The 24,145-nt window shown below is 35.8% G+C and overlaps 1 protein-coding gene across 1 annotated transcript in view; it reads right to left on the bottom strand.

The window, feature by feature from the left end:
* Nucleotides 1-24,145, bottom strand: part of LOC117343721 (protein FAM117B-like) — a 45,700-nt gene that overhangs the window by 10,669 nt on the left and 10,886 nt on the right. Inside the window, exons 3-7 of the mRNA XM_033906192.1 lie at nucleotides 21,642-21,752; nucleotides 18,438-18,659; nucleotides 3,153-3,212; nucleotides 1,391-1,631; nucleotides 420-552 (exon numbers count right to left, since the gene is read on the bottom strand). Of these exons, the coding sequence (XP_033762083.1) occupies nucleotides 420-552; nucleotides 1,391-1,631; nucleotides 3,153-3,212; nucleotides 18,438-18,659; nucleotides 21,642-21,752 (767 nt within the window). The remainder of the gene's footprint in view (nucleotides 1-419; nucleotides 553-1,390; nucleotides 1,632-3,152; nucleotides 3,213-18,437; nucleotides 18,660-21,641; nucleotides 21,753-24,145) is intronic.

Raw genomic sequence — 24,145 nt, forward strand, 5'->3', positions numbered from 1 at the left:
ATACAGTACTGGCCAAATAAAAGGGGAACAACTATGTAATGTGGCAGGCAAAGCAATAAAATGAAAAACAACTGTTTCCATGGTAACAAGAAGTTTAATACAGGGCTTTAACTTATTGGTTTGGGATGGGGCCTTTTTGTCTCTCATTTTGGGAAGGAAATTGGGTAATTAGGAAAAAAAGTTCAGCACTTAATTGCAATTTTGGGAATTTGGCTTTAATATGAAATAATTTCAATTGGGAAAGGGACTCATTAACAGCACCCAAAAGCCCTATAATAGTACATTTATTCAAACATCAAAGTATTTTTGAAAGTAAAAACAGAACAAAGAATACATGAAGATGAACCTAAATCACAAGAGATTATAGTTTGTAAATTAAACCTTTAACATTTGGAGCTTTCCCACGTATGCATACATACCCATTTTCATCTATGACCTTGACCTTCTCGCAGCCATCAGGAGGCTCCCTGACAAAGGCGTAGGACTTGTTGGGGCGTGGACTGGACACCACTTTAAGCAGATTGTCTGGAGATTCACAACCTTCACCTTCCACTGTAACAAAACATGAGTTATCATTAATAATGTACCATAAATATCGGCTCATATTGAATTGTAATACAAATAACAAGTGATAAATCAATAGGAAAAGTAACACAAATTACAAAATGTAATTCAAAATCATGCCAAGAAGGATCCAGAAATCACCAGTTGTTTTTATCCTGAATCTATACATACCGGTTTACCCAATTATTTAACCAATTACTAGGTATGTCATACAAAGTTTATCCTTTGGGTTTGTTTTTGTTTAACATCCTATTAACAGCCAGGGTCATTTAAGGACGTGCCAGGTTTTGGAAGTGAAGGAAAGCCGGAGTACCCAGAGAAAAATCACCGGCCTACAGTCAGTACCTGGCAACTGCCCCACTTAGGTTTTGAGCTCGCAACCCAGAGGTGGAGGGCTAGTGATAAAGTGTCGGGACACCTTAACCACTTGGCCAGCAAGGCCCCTCCAAAGTTTATACATTAATCAGAAACTTTGATATACAGGATGAATATGTAGGTTATATCGTATACATTGTCCTTTCAAATTAAATGGAGACTTTCTGTATTTTGAATGGAATTCCTGGAAATAACTGATATCTATTTATGTTTTGCATGTTTCGAAATGTCATAGTGATGGCTTAACGCAAACTATGATATATATCAAATGGCTTGGTTTTAGTGCCTTTTAATTCTTTATTATCAGTACTTTCAAATTAAAACACTAGACTGAGGTGGATTGTAGACAATCCGACTTCCATGTTGTCTTTAATGCTGTTAAGAGGAAACATAAAATTTTGACCATATTATAAATGCACAGTCAAGACAATACGATTTCGTATAGGCCAACCTTTTTCCAGCCGGTCTCCCTCGCGCGGCGATGACTCTGTGATACTGGAGGGACGGGAAGTGTCCAGGTGTCCGGGAATGATAGGCATAGCAGGACTGATGGACTGGGAACGACTACCAGTACTACCCGTATCATCTATACAGCCTGACGGTGTCTGTGTGTCTACACTACGAGTGCCACTTCCCCGTAACATCAGAATGTCGTTAACTGGTGCACGGTGTCCGTCAGGAATATCATGTACCTGTGTTGAAAAAAAAAAAAATGTTAGCTGAATAGACAAACATCTTATTGCTTCAACATCACATTATCTTGTTGAGGCTGCAATAAGCTTATTCCCTTTCTATCCCAATTCAGCAAATAAAATGTCTCTGTCCTGTAATGAATCCAATCTCTGCTATATTTTATAGATTATATGTCAGTCTAGGATTCATTTTGTTGAGTATTACTATCATAAGATGCATTTCGACACAACAGAACAGACTACAGTCAGCGTCAAGTCTTTTTGCGGAGACATAAACCTGATAGAAGGATGTGAAATATTACTAATGAGCTCGTTAACAAGCTGACAGGTAGTTGGACAGACAACAGATGACAGATGCTGCGCCATGCCATAAGTATACTTGGCCATTAGGGCCTGTATAGACATATTATTTACTTGATACAACTACCATATATCTATTTAATTTAAACTTTTATTTATTTTACAACAATTGTGAAACAAGTTATATAAACTTGTGTTAATCACTCATGAAGACTTGAGGGGCAACACCAGAAAGGAGACTCGAGGGGCGACACCAGAAAGGAGACTCGAGGGGCGACACCAGAAAGGAGACTCGAGGGGCGAAACCAGACGTACCCGGAGAAAACCCACTTAATAGGACAGGTGACCCTATACCTTTCAACGTCTGTTCGGGGAAGGTGGATGGCAAGTGTGTTACCACTGTATCACCTCACCATCCCAAGACTACCATATTTATCCTACATTAAACCCAGGGAACAACAACATCCACCTAAACATATATGGGTAGGCTTATTACCAGACAAGCTTTAATTGGCAAACAAATACAGTAAAATGCCCACTTTACAATTACAGACCTGCCAACCTTTCAAATTCAAAAATAGTAATTTGGCCCATTTTTGAGCAAAAAAAGAGTAATTCTTAACAATTCTTGCCAAATCTATTGCATCAAAAAGAGTAATTTGCTACTATTTCGAGAGAAAAAAGAGTAACGACCACCACAAAATAGTAAAGATTACTATAAAATAGTAGTAGTTGGCAGGTCTGCAATTACAATGGTATACTTGAGTAGTTTGAAATTTGTATGCAGGGTTTATTGCTCCATGAACAGACAGATTCATTTTAAGGCAGGGTCTCTTTGTAGTAGCTTGTGGCTTCACCAATGAACAAAATACAGGTCTATAGCATACCATCCAGAGCAATTAGGGTAAAGTATATTGCTCAAGGACGCAACTACATTTACATAGACTGGCCCATTCGAGCTTCTCAAGAAACACAAACCACTATGGGTAGGGAACATAGAACCATACATCTCAAATCTTTATCTGATGTTACTTAGGCCAAAACATTAACTGACTAAACTCTCTTCTAATAGAGAATTAGAGGATTACATAATAGTGAATTACATTGCCACTTATTGATCGTGTCTGCGGGTACCAGGTAACAGAATATTCTAATCAGTACAGGTGTAAAGAATTACTGGTAATTTTATGTCACTAACATTCAGTAATTAAAAGTAATTACCTGATCATCGTCAGTCGTCATCTCTATGTACGCTGTCTTCAGCACCAATTTTTCAATCTCCTGTAATAAAAAAACTCAAAATTATTATGCAGTTACATTTGTGTACCCAGCAAGCTGAAGAAATTGTCAACATCAAATTTTGAGATATTATTTTCCGCTACTGTGGATTATATTGCTTCCTTCCCAGGGGGTCGTAATATATCTGTGTCGCTTTTAGACAATAGATCATTATTACTGCTTAAATCAGACTCCAAGAGGCTCTACATGCAACCAAAGAGTCAAAGATCACTTCAGTGGGAAATGGTACAAGGCAATGAATATCGGAATTATGGCCTGAAAGATGTCGAAATATGACAAATGAGAATGCTTCGAATTCAAAAGCAGGCATAAAGGGCACAGACAGGAATGATCTTTGGTGAACAGTTATATATTGACTTGGCATTTAAACAAATAATATAGGAACATTTCATGATGAATTGTAAAGACAGCCAGGATTTCTCTCAGAAACATCTAAATGTGAGACAAAAGGTAGCACATGTACAGCAAACAAGAATTACACAAAATTCTTGCCTGTCCCACTTTGTCAGTAGAGTAAGTTTTAAACAAAGTCACTTAATATTCAGTATTTTTTTCAAAAACAACCAAAAATACCCCCACTTGATATTATGGAAGCACCCTGTATACTTTTTATTGACATGTGTTAATACTGATGCAATAGTTGCAGAACAAAAGCAGAATTTTTGCAAAATCGCTGATTCTCAAAGTTCACCTAAATGTGATTTTTACCCTGGTTATCATTATATATAGAATTCACTCCAATTTGGCTATAAACTAATATGTAATTTATCAATGGAAGAAATATTAAGGATTTCATATCAATTTCTCAAAATCTAAGGTTTTTAACCTAAAAATGCAGCAAAAAAAATTGAAATTCATGTAATCGGCAGGGTGTGTTAAGATGTCCATACTACAATTCAACTATATATAGTCAAGGTTTGGATGAAATAACATAATGATACACGGCATGAGCTAAACACAAAAATTTAAAGTCTAAAATTTCCAGTATCAATAAATTCCAGAGTCGCTGGACCATAAATTCTGGATGATTTTCTGTAAATGAAGGCTGTAATGAGATGCCCACTATGTGATCTAACTATATACTTTGGTTTGTTTGTTTTTGTTTAACGTCCTATTAACAGCCAGGGTCATTTAAGGACGTGCCAGGTTTTGGAGGTGGAGGAAAGCCGGAGTACCCAGAGAAAAACCACCGGTCTAAGGTCAGTACCTGGCAACTGCCCCACGTAGGTTTCGGACTCGCAACCCAGTGGTGGAGGGCTAGTGTTAAAGTGTCGGGACACCTTAACCACTCGGCCACCGCAGCCCCTATATACCAAGTTTGGTTAAAGTTGCATGGACTTATACTTTTTGAGAAATGCATCTAAACACAATGCTTTATAGTGAAATGTTGACAATGTCGTCATCGCCGTCGCAAGATAAATGAACACTGTAGTCTTGCTTTGTGACTTTGTCTCAACTGGTAACTGTATGAAATGGTGTTTTTTATAACCATTTGTGGTTTTCCTTCCGCGGCTAATAAAGAATTGATGCAACAAATTTAGTAACTCAGAGATGTCAATGATCGGTTTGGTTTTGTATCCATTTTTAATTGTTTACCATCTTAGCTATCATGCTGCTGTGGTCATTTAAGGAAGAGAGATACCAATGAAAGTTTGTATCACAAAACTATCCGATCAAAGTACCTCATATAAATATCTCAGGTTTTCTAGCATGAAGTCTGTTTACGATGAAATAAAGTAATGTGATGTATTATAATGATGTAAATCACAAGTTAACTGGACTATATACCTAATATAAACGTCTGACAAGTTTAACCAGTGTCTAGTAATTGAAGTATGTTTCCTTTTTACATGTTTTCATTTTATTGTTATTTATGTGATGAATTTATTGGTATATTAAGATACGGATGAACAGGCCAGACAGAGAAACATTATTGAAGCACTCTTGTATATGAAGTCCTTCCTGTCTACCTTACATATAGGGAAATCATCAGCATAAACATCAGAAGTAGACAATCGATATTAATCATAGCCTGTTGTATCACAATATTAATATCTACAAGTGTTTCTGGAAACATTGATCAGTAACTTCCAGGTTTCTCACCATTGTCACAAATATCCATCAAACAGATATGTTTCAATATAATATAAGAATATTTGTTTTTTTTATATTTTAATTTGAAAATCACAGAAAATGTAATATAATTTTATGTATTTTTTTTTTATATTTCTGGATTTCCCATAATTCTTTGAACATGAGTGTTTATGCACATTAGAATATAATTGTCACAATGTATTTTTGAATCAATTTTCTTTGATGTAGGTCAAAGGTCAAAATTTAGGTCAGAGTGACCTACTTTTGACTCATAACAACTTGCCTCATGTCAGGGAACACAAGCAACAGGCATTAAGTTCCAGTGTCACATAGTGTAAGAGATAGAGCCTGGAAAAATGTCTCCTTCAATGTAGGTCAAAGGTCAAAATGTAGGTCTGAGTGACCCACTTTTGACTCATAACAACTTGCCTCATGTCGGTGAACACAAGCCACAAGCATGAAGTTTCAGTGTCACATAGTGTAGGAGATAGAGCCTGGAAAAATGTTTCCTTCAATGTAGGTCAAAAGTCAAAATGTAGGTCAGAGTGACCTAATTTTAACACGTGAAACTGTCTCACCTAGATGAACCCATGTCCAAAATATGAAGTGCTGCCAGTTTCCAGTAGTCTGTAGGAAATAGAGCCAGGAGAAATTTTTCCTTTGATTCCAACTTAATTGCAAAATAACTAAAAGATAACTAGTTATACTGGAGTTCTGGGAATCAACTGTAATATAAAGTTCATTAACATCTAGTGACCTCAGACTTCTACTACAAATACACGGTACAGAATGACACACAGCTTCAGATCACTAGGTCAAACTGAGGACATATAAGACAGAAATGTTTGTTATACACATGTACAAAAGTACTTCCTCTGATCTAAACTATGATAATAACAACTAAATACATAGGAGGCAGCATCTCTGAGCGTCTACAGTCATATTAAATAACAATACATATAGTATTGACACATATATATACTGTATTTATCCTAAAAAAAAATCACCCTCTGCTAGTGTAAACGTTTGGGGATAGGTTATCTGTGAACCAAAATTGATGATTCTGCAAAAATGAAGAAGAGGTTGACTTTATTGTGGTTATGGGTTTATTTGAAGATAGATACGGTATATGTTCCACATGTCAATAGTTTTCCCACTAACTTTAGGTATACTTGGAGTTGTAAATTATACATCTCTGTCCCTTAGAACATTCTGGAGTATTCATAATGTAGCTGTATTATTCATTGACATGAAGCAACAACAAAAACCAAACCACTGGTCCCAGTCATGTGTAATACATTAGCTGTCCTTACTGCACTAAACTAAAACACAATGTATACATCTTTAAACCTCCCAACATGTGTATGCTCCACCTCAACATATGTAAGAACAGGATATAAGAAGTTGTCCTTTTTTTTTTTTTTTTTTCCTTTATTAAAAATATGGGGGTAGACAAAATCCTCACGTAGATCCCTGAAAATTTTACCAAGCAAACATCCGGCTATTGAAATTGTATATTCCTGACAAGAGATTTTAAGAATTTGTGCTTCTGGATAACAGTTGAGATGTTTTTAACCCTTTTTTGAGTGTTACATATCCAGCATGTTAAGTCTGGGACATGCAGTCTCTGTCCCACCCATTAACAATGCTGTATATCTTCATTATGTATGGTCAATCCACAGAATGAAGTATAACATCTGAGCGAACATTTCTGTAACTATATTTTAAGTAAAGGCAGGTATTTTCCTGTCTTAAAATATCAGCAGCTTTAGACTATATGCATATGTCTGTCAACAAAATTACTGAACCATAAATCACCAATTTATTCTAAATGAAATTCTTTAACATTGACATCACGCAGAACTGCAGGTTAATGAAGCAGCCATATTGTGCAATTTGTCTTTATGAGAATTTACACGATTCATGGCATCATGAATATGAAAGATATAGTGATTTAATTTATATAAACAGGAACATTCCCCATTCATTATTTATGAACATTGAACATATGATATGAGGATTTCTATAACCAGACTATCATGTCACACTATACCATGTTAAACTTCATCTACATCAGTGATGAAGGGACACATCAAATATTCAAAATTTTGAATAATTAAACGATCTTTATCTATACAAAGTAGATTCAGAATTTTAATTTTAATTTACATGCATAACATTTAAAGAAAATCAGTTTATATCCATAATTCATTTCCAATTTTTTGTCAGTATGAATAATATCTAGATGTATTTCAAGTTGTAGGGAGGATATCAAATACACTTAGAGGCTAAGTAATAAAACTCCATCAAGGCTTACATGTACACAACCTTGATAAAGTCCCCCAAACAAGTGGATGAAAACTGGTATGATGTTTTAGAAGTGTAACAATTCACTGAGAGATGGAGGGTTACTTCCGGAGTGTTTAAACTCTACCAGATTAATATTCATGACAGAACACCAATGTTTGTCCTATATTACCATACTAGCTACATTTGGACGCTTGAAACTGAGATGTTGTCCTGCATCGGCTGGGGAATTCATGAATGTTCATTATTTTCAAATAAATGTCAAATAGAGTCAATGGCATGTTTTGAATGCGAATGGAAGAGACACGAGGGAAGGTGGGTAAGTCACTCCCGAACCATAGTTTACTACTGATGTGTCCTGACAGAGCTGGGCTCCATATGTCACCAAGCTATCTGATGGTGTCACTGTCAGTTCCAGTCTCACCTCAACACAAGGACTTCAAACACTGTGACACACCAGATGTATACTGACATCCGTTAGTTAGGACAGAATACCTATATCCTGATATGGTATATATACTACCATTGTTGGTGTCCCAACCCCCCTACACCCACAGGCCCTCCTACAAACATATGCAACTCTCTAGAGCCATGGTCATTTTTTTCTCCCGGCAACAACTGTTATATACATATCATCATGCCAAAGTAATGGCAGGAAGCATGTCCTTGAAAGACCATCTGGCTGAATGTATCATTGTATTTACATCTGTATACCATATTCATGCTATATCTACTCATTTACATATGTTACTTATCTCTACAATATATATGTCACTTGAGTTTTTGGTGGGGTTTTTTTCCATTTTTTTTTCTCAACAGTAGTGAAAACTAAATCCCCCTTTCGTAAAATCTGAATTGATAAATTTAGGTAACATGCATGCTGTTTAAAGGAAGTATGTTATACTAGCACACAAGACCATATTACCCAAGGGGCAAACACATAGCTTCTGACTCGAGCCAGGAGGTGGGCTTATTATAGGACAGATACCATATGCTGGTAATTTAATTGACCAGCAACATAATATCACTAGACATGACAGGCTTATTACTAGGCATGGCAGTCTTATCACTAGGCATTTGCAGTCTTATCACTAGGCATGGCAGTCTTATCACTAGGCATGGCGGTCTTATCACTAGGCATGGCGGGCTTATCACTAGGCATGGCAGTCTTATCACTAGGCATGGCAGTCTTATCACTAGGCATGGCAGTCTTATCACTAGGCATGGCAGTCTTATCACTAGGCATGGCAGTCTTATCAATAGGCATGGCGGGCCTATTACTAGGCATGGCAGTCTTATCACTAGGCATGGCGGGCGTATTACTAGGCATTTGCAGGCTTATCACTAGGCATGGCAGTCTTATCAATAGGCATGGCGGGCCTATTACTAGGCATGGCAGTCTTATCACTAGGCATGGCAGTCTTATTACTAGGCATGGCGGGCCTATTACCAGGCATGGCAGTCTTATCACTAGGCATGGCAGTCGTATTACTAGGCATGGCGGGCCTATTACTAGGGATGGCAGTCTTATCACTAGGCATGGCAGTCTTATTACTAGGCATGGCGGGCCTATTACTAGGCATGGCAGTCTTATCACTAGGCATGGTGGACCTATTACTAGGCATTTGCAGGCTTATCTATGGTGGCTGATTTGTGCCATTTCGTTATTTCGTCTTTTCGCCCCGAAAGGATGAAAATGAAATATCTAAATTCTCGTTCTTTAGTCTTTTCACCCCGAAAAGACGAGAATTAACAAACTTTAATTCTCGTCTTTTCGCCCCAAAAAGACAAGTCATACGTGAAAAGACGAAATTAATGCGCAATAATTAGCGACCTTAATTCTCATCTTTTCGTGTTTAAAAATCTCGTCTTTTCGCGGGCGAAAACACGAAAAGACGAGAATTAAGGTTTCTTAAATTTCGTCTTTTCGGGGCGAAAAGACGAGAATTAAGGTTTGTTAATTTTCGGCACAAATCAGACACCGTACTTATCACTAGGCATGGCGGGCGTATTACTAGGCATTGCAGGCTTATCACTAGGCATGGTGCAAATGTTAATACTGTATAATTATTTATAACCATTTTTGACTTGTTAACAGTAATAAATTACTATTTCATGGGCAATATAAAAAATAATTATTAAATATTAACACCAAAAATAGAGACCATCTGCCTGTCCCTTCATTAATATATTGGTGATGAATGAGTTTGATATGTCAGTCTTCCAAGTTCCAAATTAACACCTGCAAGCAATATGTCCATGGCAAGGTAAAACACACATTATGAGCAGGTAAACCAGTAGTCTTGTACCAACTTTCTGTAGATAGCTTCTCTGTCTTAATTCTGAACCAATTAATGGTCATTTAAACATTTTACAACCTTGTCACAGAAATGCAATAAATCATTTTGTCACATAAGGAGGACCCAGGATCAACATGCACTACCTGTACACTCTCTGGGGTCAGAAAGGGGTCACATCATGATCATTTCTCATTTGTCTTTCCAATTGATAAATACTGTATACAAGCCATATAAATTATAGCTACACTTGGTTTGGTATTGTTTAACATCCTAACAACTATACTGTATATTGGTTTGGTATTGTTTAACATCCTAACAACTATACTGTATATTGGTTTGGTATTGTTTAACATCCTAACAACTATACTGTATATTGGTTTGGTATTGTTTAACATCCTAACAACTATACTGTATATTGGTTTGATATTGTTTGACATCCTAACAACTATACTGTATATTGGTTTGGTATTGTTTAACATCCTAACAACTATACTGTATATTGGTTTGGTATTGTTTAACATCCTAACAACTATACTGTATATTGGTTTGATATTGTTTGACATCCTAACAACTATACTGTATATTGGTTTGGTATTGTTCAACATCCTAACAACTATACTGTATATTGGTTTGGTATTGTTCAACATCCTAACAACTATACTGTATATTGGTTTGATATTGTTTGACATCCTAACAACTATACTGTATATTGGTTTGGTATTGTTTAACATCCTAACAACTATACTGTATATTGGTTTGATATTGTTTGACATCCTAACAACTATACTGTATATTGGTTTGGTATTGTTTAACATCCTAACAACTATACTGTATATTGGTTTGGTATTGTTTAACATCCTAACAACTATACTGTATATTGGTTTGGTATTGTTTAACATCCTAACAACTATACTGTATATTGGTTTGATATTGTTTGACATCCTAACAACTATACTGTATATTGGTTTGGTATTGTTTAACACCCTAACAACTATACTGTATATTGGTTTGATATTGTTTGACATCCTAACAACTATACTGTATATTGGTTTGGTATTGTTTAACATCCTAACAACTATACTATATATTGGTTTGATATTGTTTGACATCCTAACAACTATACTATATATTGTTTGGTATTGTTTAACATCCTAACAACTATACTGTATATTGGTTTGGTATTGTTTAACATCCTAACAACTATACTGTATATTGTTTGGTATTGTTTGACATCCTAACAACTATACTGTATATTGGTTTGGTATTGTTTAACATCCTAACAACTATACTGTATATTGGTTTGATATTGTTTGACATCCTAACAACTATACTGTATATTGGTTTGGTATTGTTTAACATCCTAACAACTATACTGTATATTGGTTTGATATTGTTTGACATCCTAACAACTATACTGTATATTGGTTTGGTATTGTTTAACATCCTAACAACTATACTGTATATTGGTTTGGTATTGTTTAACATCCTAACAACTATACTGTATATTGGTTTGGTATTGTTTAACATCCTAACAACTATACTGTATATTGGTTTGATATTGTTTGACATCCTAACAACTATACTGTATATTGGTTTGGTATTGTTTAACATCCTAACAACTATACTGTATATTGGTTTGGTATTGTTTAACATCCTAACAACTATACTGTATATTGGTTTGATATTGTTTGACATCCTAACAACTATACTGTATATTGGTTTGGTATTGTTTAACATCCTAACAACTATACTGTATATTGGTTTGGTATTGTTTAACATCCTAACAACTATACTATATATTGGTTTGATATTGTTTGACATCCTAACAACTATACTATATATTGTTTGGTATTGTTTAACATCCTAACAACTATACTATATATTGGTTTGATATTGTTTGACATCCTAACAACTATACTGTATATTGGTTTGGTATTGTTTAACACCCTAACAACTATACTGTATATTGGTTTGGTATTGTTTGACATCCTAACAACTATACTATATATTGGTTTGATATTGTTTGACATCCTAACAACTATACTATATATTGTTTGGTATTGTTTAACATCCTAACAACTATACTGTATATTGTTTGGTATTGTTTGACATCCTTACAACTATACTGTATATTGGTTTGGTATTGTTTGACATCCTAACAACTATACTGTATATTGGTTTGATATTGTTTGACATCCTAACAACTATACTGTATATTGGTTTGATATTGTTTGACATCCTAACAACTATACTATATATTGGTTTGATATTGTTTGACATCCTAACAACTATACTGTATATTGGTTTGATATTGTTTGACATCCTAACAACTATACTGTATATTGGTTTGGATATTGTTTGACATCCTAACAACTATACTGTATATTGGTTTGGTATTGTTTAACATCCTAACAACTATACTGTATATTGGTTTGATATTGTTTGACATCCTAACAACTATACTGTATATTGGTTTGGTATTGTTTAACATCCTAACAACTATACTGTATATTGGTTTGATATTGTTTGACATCCTAACAACTATACTATATATTGTTTGGTATTGTTTGACATCCTAACAACTATACTGTATATTGGTTTGATATTGTTTGACATCCTAATAACTATACTGTATATTGGTTTGATATTGTTTGACATCCTAACAACTATACTGTATATTGGTTTGATATTGTTTGACATCCTAACAACTATACTGTATATTGGTTTGATATTGTTTGACATCCTAACAACTATACTGTATATTGGTTTGGTATTGTTTAACATCCTAACAACTATACTGTATATTGGTTTGATATTGTTTGACATCCTAACAACTATACTGTATATTGGTTTGGTATTGTTTAACATCCTAACAACTATACTGTATATTGGTTTGGTATTGTTTAACATCCTAACAACTATACTGTATATTGGTTTGATATTGTTTGACATCCTAACAACTATACTGTATATTGGTTTGATATTGTTTGACATCCTAACAACTATACTGTATATTACAATTTCATTGTTATTTATATATATCAATCATTTATTCTAATTTTGTCTATGCAAATATTTTGAAGTAATTAATTGGAATGAAGGAATGAAAGAATCCCAACCCAACAGACATCATCAGATGTCCATCATCAGGTGTCCATCATCAGATGTCCATCATCAGGTGTCCATCATCAGATATCCATCATCAGGTGTCCATCATCAGGTGTCCACCATCAGGTGTCCATCATCAGATGTCCATCATCAGGTGTCCATCATCAGGTGTCCATCATCAGATATCCATCATCAGGTGTCAATCATCAGATGTCCATCATCAGATGTCCATCATCAGGTGTCCATCATCAGATGTCCATCATCAGATGTCCATCATCAGGTGTCCATCATCAGGTGTCCATCATCAGATGTCCATCATCAGGTGTCCATCATCAGGTGTCCATCATCAGGTGTCAATCATCAGGTGTCAATCATCATCAGGTGTCCATCATCAGATGTCCATCATCAGGTGTCCATCATCAGGTGTCCATCATCAGATGTCCATCATCAGGTGGCCATCATCAGGTGTCCATCATCAGATGTCCATCATCAGGTGTCCATCATCTGATGTCCATCATCAGGTGTCCATCATCAGGTGTCCATCATCAGATATCCATCATCAGGTGTCAATCATCAGATGTCCATCATCAGATGTCCATCAACAGATATCCATCATCAGGTGTCCATCATCAGATGTCCATCATCAGGTGTCCATCATCAGGTGTCCATCATCAGATGTCCATCCTCAAATGTCAACCATCAGATGTCAACCATCAGATGTCAATTAGATATCCACTAAAAGTGGCAAGTTCAGCAGCCTTCCACATACATTTCCTACCTGAACCCATTGATTCGACAACCTCAAAATCAAAGGAATCCTATACTCATATTGATCTTCATTTTTTTTAATCAAGTATGAAGATGAAACTCTCCTTGTGCCACTCGGATTAACCTCCAAATAATATTCTTACATTTATGAGGCACGCAAAGGGAAAAACCAAGGGAGACAACCAGAGATAAAGAATTCAATGAACAGCATAGGGTTGAGACAATTTAATCAATATGTTTCTTCCTACACTGAGTTGACTTTTATAAGATTAAATGGTTGGAACTCTTAAAACATACTGCACCAATAATTGCCAATCTTCCTTTAGCTTTTAATTTCCTTTGGATCATAAAATGATTTCTTGGAAGACGGCCATGATTGTGAGTGTAAACGGTTTATTTCTATACCTAAAGGCATAGTACTGAAAATGGCTATAAAGCTGTTACTAGCAAGATTGATGATGGGGCCTGTAGCTACATCCTTACAAAATCAATGAAAGGATGCAATCTGCCCTTTCTACACTGGGAAAATTATATTACAGCCGGGTGGTCACTGGAGAAACTACGACTTTATTTAAATAGCTAGAGTGATATTATATAAATAGCTAGGGTAATGTTGCAACTGTGGGGCGGCCATTAGGGATGGTACCACTTTGATTAAATAGCTAGAGTTTTGTTACAACAGTGGGATGGTCACTATAGGGATAGTAGGACTTTGAAGCTGTTGTTGCTTCAAATACCGAAACCTAGCCTAACCCTAACTATTTCATTCATGACATCTTTAAACAGAATTAAGTTGGTCTGGTCAAATGTCAAACATAATGGGCAAAACAGCCAAGCAATCAAGTCTTGTTCATCCAAAATAGACTATCCACACAGCATTAGAAAGGTCTAAACTAAAGGTTACTATGCACCTTTATATTTTAAAAGTACTATGTACTCTGTGACAGATTATCAACACAGTATTAGTTAGGTCTGGCCTCAAGTTCACTGCTGTACCTATAAATTCTCTGCGAGATGTTAAACCAGCATATTAGATAAGTTTTGCCTAACTTTGACATTGCCCATAGAAGACTATCAACACAGCATTAGTTAGGTCTGGCCTGATGTTGACTAAGTCTGAAAAGGCTATCAACACAGCTGAGTGTGGCATACTAACAACACAGAATTAGTTAGGTCTGGCCTGATGTTGACAAGTGTCCTGATGTTGACCATGTCTGTAAAAGACTATCAACACAGAATTAGTTAGGTCTGGCCTAATGTTGACCATGTCTGTAAAAGGCTATCAACACAGCATTAGATTGATCTAGCCTTGAGTTGACTGTGTACCTACCAGAAGGCAGCTACCTGGCTGAGACTGATGAACAGCTAACAACATATTGATTTTACACAATTACATGTTCTTCATGAATATATGCCCATTATCATGGCCTGTGGTTATATTACCATCCCTTTCCCATAACTTCCTCCCCGGACTACGATCTGTCAAGGTGTCATCATCATCTCACAACCTTATAACACTGTTAGCCTCATCTCTATTCTCTGTAATCTCCACAGGCTCTTATTGTTAAATATAGGTGTTACAAGTGACACAATGAAATGTCCAATTTTATCTTCACAATTTTTAATGTTATGTCATCAATTAAAATGATGTCATAACTGTAGATTTTGTGTAACATCGAATAAAAGGACTTCAATAAATCATATCTGAAATAAAGATCAAGATAAGATATGCAAACAGCCATTCTTTCCCAAAACTCATCAAGCAAAACTGTTATAAGTGCTAAACAGATTATAAAATATCTTAGGAAATTGAATCTGATACTTTAAATTTTTTATTGTTAATGTGTCCACACATTACAAAGGCTGACCTTCTCGTTTGATTGGCAGCTTATGAAACTCTTTCTAATCTGATAATCTCATTTTCCAACATTCATCTCTAGACTCTAGATCTTCAACCTTAAATCTCATTTTTAGACATGCCCATTAGTTACCAATCCTTGATTTTAGAATTCCATCTCCTCATTACTTATATCAGGGCCACTTTACACTAGGACCGATCAGTGCAATCACATATCACTTTCGTTTTTCATAATCTTATCATTTGAATCTCCAATTTCTCATTACCACAATTGTGTGCCACCTTTGGACCAACATAGGACATATATATGCCAATCAAAGCATCTGTTCAGTTTCCATATCACCACAAGTATTTGTGGGGATATAAAACCCCAAATAAACACTTGTGTTAAAAAAGTAAAAAAAAAAAAAAAAAACTCTACATGTATCTTCTTAATCTTTTGAAAATACAATTAAACTTTCCCAATTTGGTTTTCATACCAGTGCAGGCAACTGCACATTTTGTAGAAAAACACTAACTTTCTGTTTTCAGCATTTAATCCTGCTATTTTTTAGGTTCCATTATAATATCATATTTCTATAGCTTTGATTACAGCTTTTCACATATGTCCTTGGTACATGTACATGCAAAAAACGCATTTCTAAAAATTTTAAATATCCACGTTGCACTCCACTATAAGACAACTATTATTACATACACATTTTATTTTGAAAGAATGTTGGACTAAATTTAATCAGCAAATATTTCTTTTACATTTGCAAAATTTATGTAAAAACTGTGAGCAATGTAAAAGCCATAATGATAAATGAGAGTCATTTTTCTACAGAACTTAAAAAAAAAAAACTCAATATTTCTTGGTTTAGGAACCTGGCGTACTAGGATCTAATTGAGAGAGAACTTACCATACTAAGGCCTTCTACACTTTGTCTTTGCATACTGCGAACGTCAACACAGGAATTGTACGTTATTGTAGGGATGATAGCTATATGAGAATGAGTAGGCGAGATGCAATGTGTTTTTCTTAACTTAATTCAGTAGAAGACAACTCAGTCGAGAGTTTGTGAGTCACGGACACATCACTTAGTCATACGTCTGCCTAAATGTAGGGGACTGTGTTATACCATTCTCCCATAATTTTGTAAATCATATGAAATGGCATATTTACAACAGACCTTCATACAACGAAATTCTGTTAGATATCTTATGACAATAATGAGAAATCAAAGATTCATTTTGATGTGCAATAAAGACATGAAAAAGCAACAAAACAACCAGATTTTCGAAAACTTAAATGATTAAATCATTTCAAATCCTACAACCAAACTATTACAACTTGATTGTCCTTGATGACCTTCTAATGTTTCCATTTAGTATACTTTGGCTACAAGCAGTAGATTATCAGAGTACAATGCAATCCAGAACTCTATCACAATGTCAATGAGTCAACTTCCAGAGCTTAGGACACATGGGTTCTCTGTAGCAGGCTAGGGTTCCTATGAAAACGAGCTGACTAACGATGTGTTCGACTTTGGTAACAATACATCCATTAGCAGACATTCGCCCAGTTACATTGTTTTTACAATTACAGTCCAAAGCAAAGAAAAAATAACTGATTTAGAGATACAGAGAGCCAAGAAGAGGCAGACGATGAAACAGAAAATAGGAAGGAAATCATTGGCGTTTTAACCAGGGATAGTATACGACTTTACATCATGATAGCCATCCATCCCTCTATATGGCCACTTCACCCTTTTTTTGGCACTTTTTGAAGAAACACAGTACTTGTACCAAACCACCAGGGGTAAATAACAAAAGGCATTTTGTATTCGAGATTTCAGTCACACAATCAATAAAGTGGTCGTACTGTTAGAACATGGATGAAAAGAAAAAAACAATTTAGGAATTTTCCCATGCAATTAATTCAACACCTGAGCCAACATCAGTGTCATAACTTCTGATTTTGTACCTGAGCCCACAGCAGTGTCATAACTTATGATTTTGTACCTGAACCCACAGCAGTGTCATAACTTATGATTTTATACCTGAGCCAACAGCAGTGATATAACTTATGATTTTGTACCTGAGCCAACAGCAATGTCATAACTAATGACTTTGTACCTGAGCGCACAGCAGTGATATAACTTATGACTTTGTATCCATATAAGAACATAAATCACCTGTATTCATTCATTTTATTTTCAATAGACCTGGGCATTAATTATGATGAATACAGTATATTGGAATTTATAAAATAAAAAATAGCAAAATAATGGTTAGTATTCCCATGAGATAGATGCATCTAAATGCCAGATTTCCTTCTTCTCCTATTTATTGGTCCCAAAATCTATGTGTATAACAGGTGCAGTGTGTCATTATAAATAGATATCAGGAAATTATATCAAAAACATCAGCTGTGAATGCAAAAAGACTCTGTGACTTCTCCTTTGAACCATGCACAGGAATTTGTCATATATTTGAAAATCTTCAGATACAAGTTTCAAAATCCTGACTTTCAGCGTCGGTCAAGGAAAAGCTGAAAATTAACTGAAGACTTAACACCCCAGATAAAGTTTATCCTCAGACAGCTGTTTTAGGTTTTTTCAAATCTCAAAAATATTCAAAATGAACTTTTGAGGTCTAAAATCAATATTTATAAATCTAACAAACCAAAAATACCCTTTTTAACATTAATAACAATGTTTCTTTGTGTTGAAATTGTAGGTTATCTACATAAGTTATGTTCAGAAAAGTGACCAGAAAAATTTCACTGACCATGCTGAGGCCCTCCACACTGTTTCGCTGCATTCGTGAGATGTTTGTTTTAGGGATAACATGAGCTGGGATCCCCAGAGGCTTGGAGGTGCGAGAGAAGCTCTGTAGCACAGCTGGAGCTGTAGAAGACAATGCCAAGTGATTTCCTGGAACAGGCTGTTTATATAACTCGTTCTGTTGCTTACTCCCCTCCTTGGACCGCTGTAACCGCTGCCGAATCAGCTGTTAATAAAATTGTAACCTTGGTTATAAAACAATAAAATTTATATATTTTACAATATATATATGAAAGAAGTTCTTTCATAAAGCTTATATAAAGCTCTGCTGATGGCCCAGATGAAAGCATGCAGGGGTCTTAGTACACAGTGGAAGGAAACCCATGAATGGGTCTTACACAGAGCGTCAGAGGGAGGAAACTTAACCCATGAATGGGTCTTACACAGAAGGAAACGCATGCATGGGTCTTACACAGAAGGAAACGCATGCATGGGTCTTACACAGAAGGAAACCCATACATGGGTCTTACACAGAAGGAATCCCATACATGGGTCTTACACAGAAGGAATCCCATACATGGGTCTTACACAGAAGGAATCCCATACATGGGTCTTACACAGAAGGAATCCCATACATGGGTCTTACACAGAAGGAATCCCATGAGTGGGTCTTACAAAGAAGGAATCCCATACATGGGTCTTACAAAGAAGGAATCCCATACATGGGTCTTATACAGAAGGAATCCCATACATGGGTCTTACACAGAAGGAATCCCATGCATGGGTCTTACACAGAAGGAAACACATGCATGGGTCTTACACAGAAGGAATCCCATGCATGGGTCTTACACAGAAGGAATCCCATACATGGGTCTTACACAGAAGGAATCCCATGAATGGGTCTTACAAAGAAGGAATCCCATGAATGGGTCTTACACAGAGGGAGGAAACTTAACCCATACATGGGTCTTACACAGAAGGAAACACATACATGGGTCTTACACAGAAGGAAACCCATGCATGGGTCTTACACAGAAGGAATCCCATACATGGGTCTTACACAGAAGGAATCCCATGAATGGGTCTTACAAAGAAGGAATCCCATGCATGGGTCTTACACAGAAGGAATCCCATGCATGGGTCTTACACAGAAGGAATCCTATGAATGGGTCTTACACAGAAGGAATCCCATACATGGGTCTTACACAGAAGGAATCCCATACATGGGTCTTACACAGAAGGAATCCCATGCATGGGTCTTACACAGAAGGAATCCCATACATGGGTCTTACACAGAAGGAATCCCATGCATGGGTCTTACACAGAAGGAATCCCATGAATGGGTCTTATGCAGTGAGAGAAACTTATGCAGAAGTCTTATACAGTAAGGGAAACCTTTGCAGGGGTCTTATGTACTATGCAGTTTGAGGACAGGTGTCTAATGCAGTAGGGCAAATCCATACAGGGGTATACGCAGTGAGGGAAATCCATACAGGGGTATACGCAGTGAGGGAAATCCATACAGGGGTATACGCAGTGAGGGAAATCCATACAGGGGTATACGCAGTGAGGGAAATCCATACAGGGGTATACGCAGTGAGGGAAATCCATACAGGGGTATACGCAGTGAGGGAAATCCATACAGGGGTATACGCAGTGAGGGAAATCCATACAGGGGTATACGCAGTGAGGGAAATCCATACAGGACACAGTGAGGGAAATCCATACAGGGGTATACGCAATGGGAGGAAACCCATGCAGGCATCTTACTTTTGGAAGAAACCAGACCTAGATTACCAGGAGAAAACTCACATTGTCAGGCAAGTGATCATGACCTCAATAGATCTAACAGCTAGAATCAAACTAAATTTTGACAGGATGTTAGCTTTTACTTACATGATATACAATAGCAACAGGCCTTAATTAATGATTAAATAGCTAGGTCAAAGGAATGAATTTCGGCTGAAAACAAGTAGCTCCAGGGTTCCAGTTAATTTTAAAATTTCAATGTCACGCCAACTGAATGTTAGCGTATAATTGAGTCCAGGAGGTCAATGCATAAACTTAGACCAAGTGTTGATGTAGTGTTTAGGCTAATTGGAAGTCGGTAAAATAGCATTAATTATCATGTTTAACAGAACTACAAGACATTGGTGGTCTGATGTCAGTAGTAATATGGTAATCATCTCAACATTTAACAAGCCTACATAAGCCAATATGTTAAAGATGGCAGTTTATCAGGCCTTATGTATCCTAGGTATTATTTCATCTTTATCAGTATAAACATTCTCACCTAAAACCATGCTGTGTTCATTGAAATGCATCTTTGTATATACAATGCCGTGAAATTCAATTTGTGGGCGAGTTTAGTGGTATTAGATTCAACCCGAGTGTGGCCATGCATTCCCCAATCCAATCTATAACAGCCCAACCACTACACAGTATAAATGGATAGGTATAAAATTGAATTTATGGTAAATCTGAAATGCCTCGTACAATAGGATGTAAATTCTCTGGCTTTCCCTTGTTAAGTAAAAATGTGCAGCAAAGTGAAATTCAATTTGTGGCAGACAACAGCACCATGATTTTATTTTGTATAACGAACATTGACTATGCATTACTGACTATGCCGACCTAGAACATATAATTACACTGTTATTTGTCCCCCAGAAAATCTCCTTTTATACTGCATTCTGAACAACCAGCAAATTTGGAATTACATTTGGTAAATTGTTAGCAACATTTGTCTAAATTTTAAACACAGAATGCCAATGTTTTAGATAGTTTACTCCATACTGAAGGAAAGATATGATAGATTGTGCAAAATATTTGTTTGGAATAATGCCATGATCTCAACATTTCTATTTAAATATTGATACAAAAGCGGCTACCAATTTTCAGAATTATTAGGTTTCAGCTGCAAAGGCATCATAATTTGTTGATTGGCGAACATTTTCATAATCCACCAATTTCTTTGGTTTCTCTGATGGTAGTGGAAAAGAGCGAAAGTCTCATATATATATCACTGTCGAGAAACATATTTAGTGAGATAAAATACAAAAAGAAATTAAAAGATTCCCAACCTGGAAATCTGTTCTATCTTGTATTTAACAAAATAAATTAACCTGCACCAAATCTTTCATAGATCTGGAAAAACATCTCAAAGTTAGATACAAACGAGCATTTAACAGCCATCACACTGACTCACCGCTAGCTGGTCTCCGTGCCCAAATGATGCTGATCGCCGATGACCCTTTCTCTTCTTTTTGTTACTTTTCTGTCCTCTGTGTTGTACTTCTAGTTCCTCGGGGATCTCCGTCTGTAAAGAAAAGACAACTTACTTACTAAATGTATGTATTCACGTACCATCATAATCAAGCTTAATATTACTGCCATAATTACGGTAATATTAGTATATTAAATACATTAATTTAGTCACAGCATACCACACACAACTTACCAATTACAATTTACAGTAGCCCACACACAACATACCAATTACAATTTACAGTAGCCCACACACAACTTACCAATTACAATTTACAGTAGCCCACACACAACTTACCAATTACAATTTACAGTAGCCCACACACAACTTACCAATTACAATTTACAGTAGCCCACACACAACTTACCAATTACAATTTACAGTAGCCCACACACAACTTACCAATTACAATTTACAGTAGCCCACACACAACTTACCAATTACAAGTCACAGAAAAAAATTCACTTTAAACTTTCTACATTATCATTATTATGAAGCAATAAGGGGCTACTTAAATTAAACCACTAATGTTATATTATACAAATTTAGGATCTTTAATGAGTTTTCATTTCATGAAATTTTATGAAACAAGATTAGATTAGAAGTTTTTGTTTTTGTGAACCTTCCAGATGAGTTTCATGAATTTCATGAAGATACTTTGATCACATTTAACTCAAACAAGAGGCCTATTCATGGGCCTTAACAGCCACCAGAGTTCTGAAATACATTATGATAGCTGATGTTTTTGTTTATCTAAATAAGAATTTAACACATTTTACCATGGTGACCTTGAAGGTAGGTAAAGGTCATTCAATTGAACAAACTTTTCAGTCGGTTATCAAAGTATGCCACTGTCTCTTGATTATTGATGAGAAGGTGTTTAAAGATCCATTCATTTAAACACTGTAGCCCTTCATCCCAGCATGAAACTGGCCCAGTAGCATGGCTATCTGAGCCTCTTGGTTATTTAAAAGTGTTTTATGGATTCTAACACATTTTACCCATATGACCTTGGAAGTATGTCAAGGTCTTTCATATGAACACAATTTTGATTTGTTATTCCTTCATCCCAGCATTCTACTGAAACTTATCATGATGCTTGGCCTCTTAGCTAATGAGAAGTCATTTAATTTTTTACATATTTGACCCCTGTCACTTTGAAAATGGGTCAAGGTCATTGATTTGAACAAACTTTGTAGCTGTTCATCCCAGCATGCTACTGACCCAATATTATGGTCCTGTGGTTCTTGGTTACTCAAAGAAGCTGTTTAAAGATTTACACACATTTAACCCATGGACATTCAGAGTGCCATTCACAATTCTTACGTTATGTCACTGTCCAAATTATGATGTCAAAATAGATTTCTTTTGACTGGCACAGCCAATGAAACACTTCATGGTACATTACACTAGTGACATCTATATATGCAAATATATTACATGTATTTGAATTCACTGGATAACACTAACAGGCAGATTATATGATAAAATGCTTATTACCTAGAAGTTGAACTATTATAATTCCTGAAGGTTTCCAATGATTCATCATAGATGACTATGTACAGCACATACTTTAATCTACAGGGTGTGATCAGCTAGAGACTGTACAGTCATGATCCAACCTCGATCACTTTATGTATGCATATATATATATGTTGGAAAGTCCAGCAATATATCATTGATTAATTAAGGATTAACTTGAAATATATTTTTATGTTATGGAGGTATATATAAAAGCGGAGTGCATAAATACCTGGCAAGCCATGAGATTTATGAAAGTGTTATCTAGAGAGTCAAGCTCTCCATAGCTTTTTATATTCAAGTTAATCCTCGTAGTTTAATCTACTATACACAATCCCAGCGAAATCCACTTTTATTGGTGGACTCAGATAATTTTCTCTCAGAAATTATTACACTACTGTAACGACCATCAATAACTAGTGACGTCACAAACAAGGACATTGGTTTTTTAAGTTACAGACTGATAACATAAATTTCTACGGTAAGCCAATGTAACGGCTTGTTAAGTACAAACAAGATTTAAATTATTGGTAAATATCTTCCTTTTAGACACAGACTAGGTTTTTTTTTATTATTATAACTGATTATAACAATTGTAAAACAAGTTACCCAGGTATATCATTATCAATTGATACTAATTACTCAGTTAGTCTGATGGAAGTGTACAAATATTGCAAGCTTAAAGTGTGGGAGAAATATATGGACTACCTGGGTAAAGCATGCCCTAATTACCACTGCACCACCTCCCAACAAAATATATATATCATGCCATCCATTGGTCAAATACTAGTTAATCCAGGACTACACAAAATAGGCTTAATGGAAGTGTCCTAAGAAAAACCTTTTTTCGTTTTGAAAAAGAAATCAAAATACGTAGAAATTGATGTTACTAATGTATAGCTTGATACCCAAAACATCTGAAA

This window comes from Pecten maximus, chromosome 15, assembly GCF_902652985.1.
Source record: "Pecten maximus chromosome 15, xPecMax1.1, whole genome shotgun sequence".
Taxonomy (NCBI): Eukaryota; Metazoa; Mollusca; class Bivalvia; order Pectinida; family Pectinidae; genus Pecten; species Pecten maximus.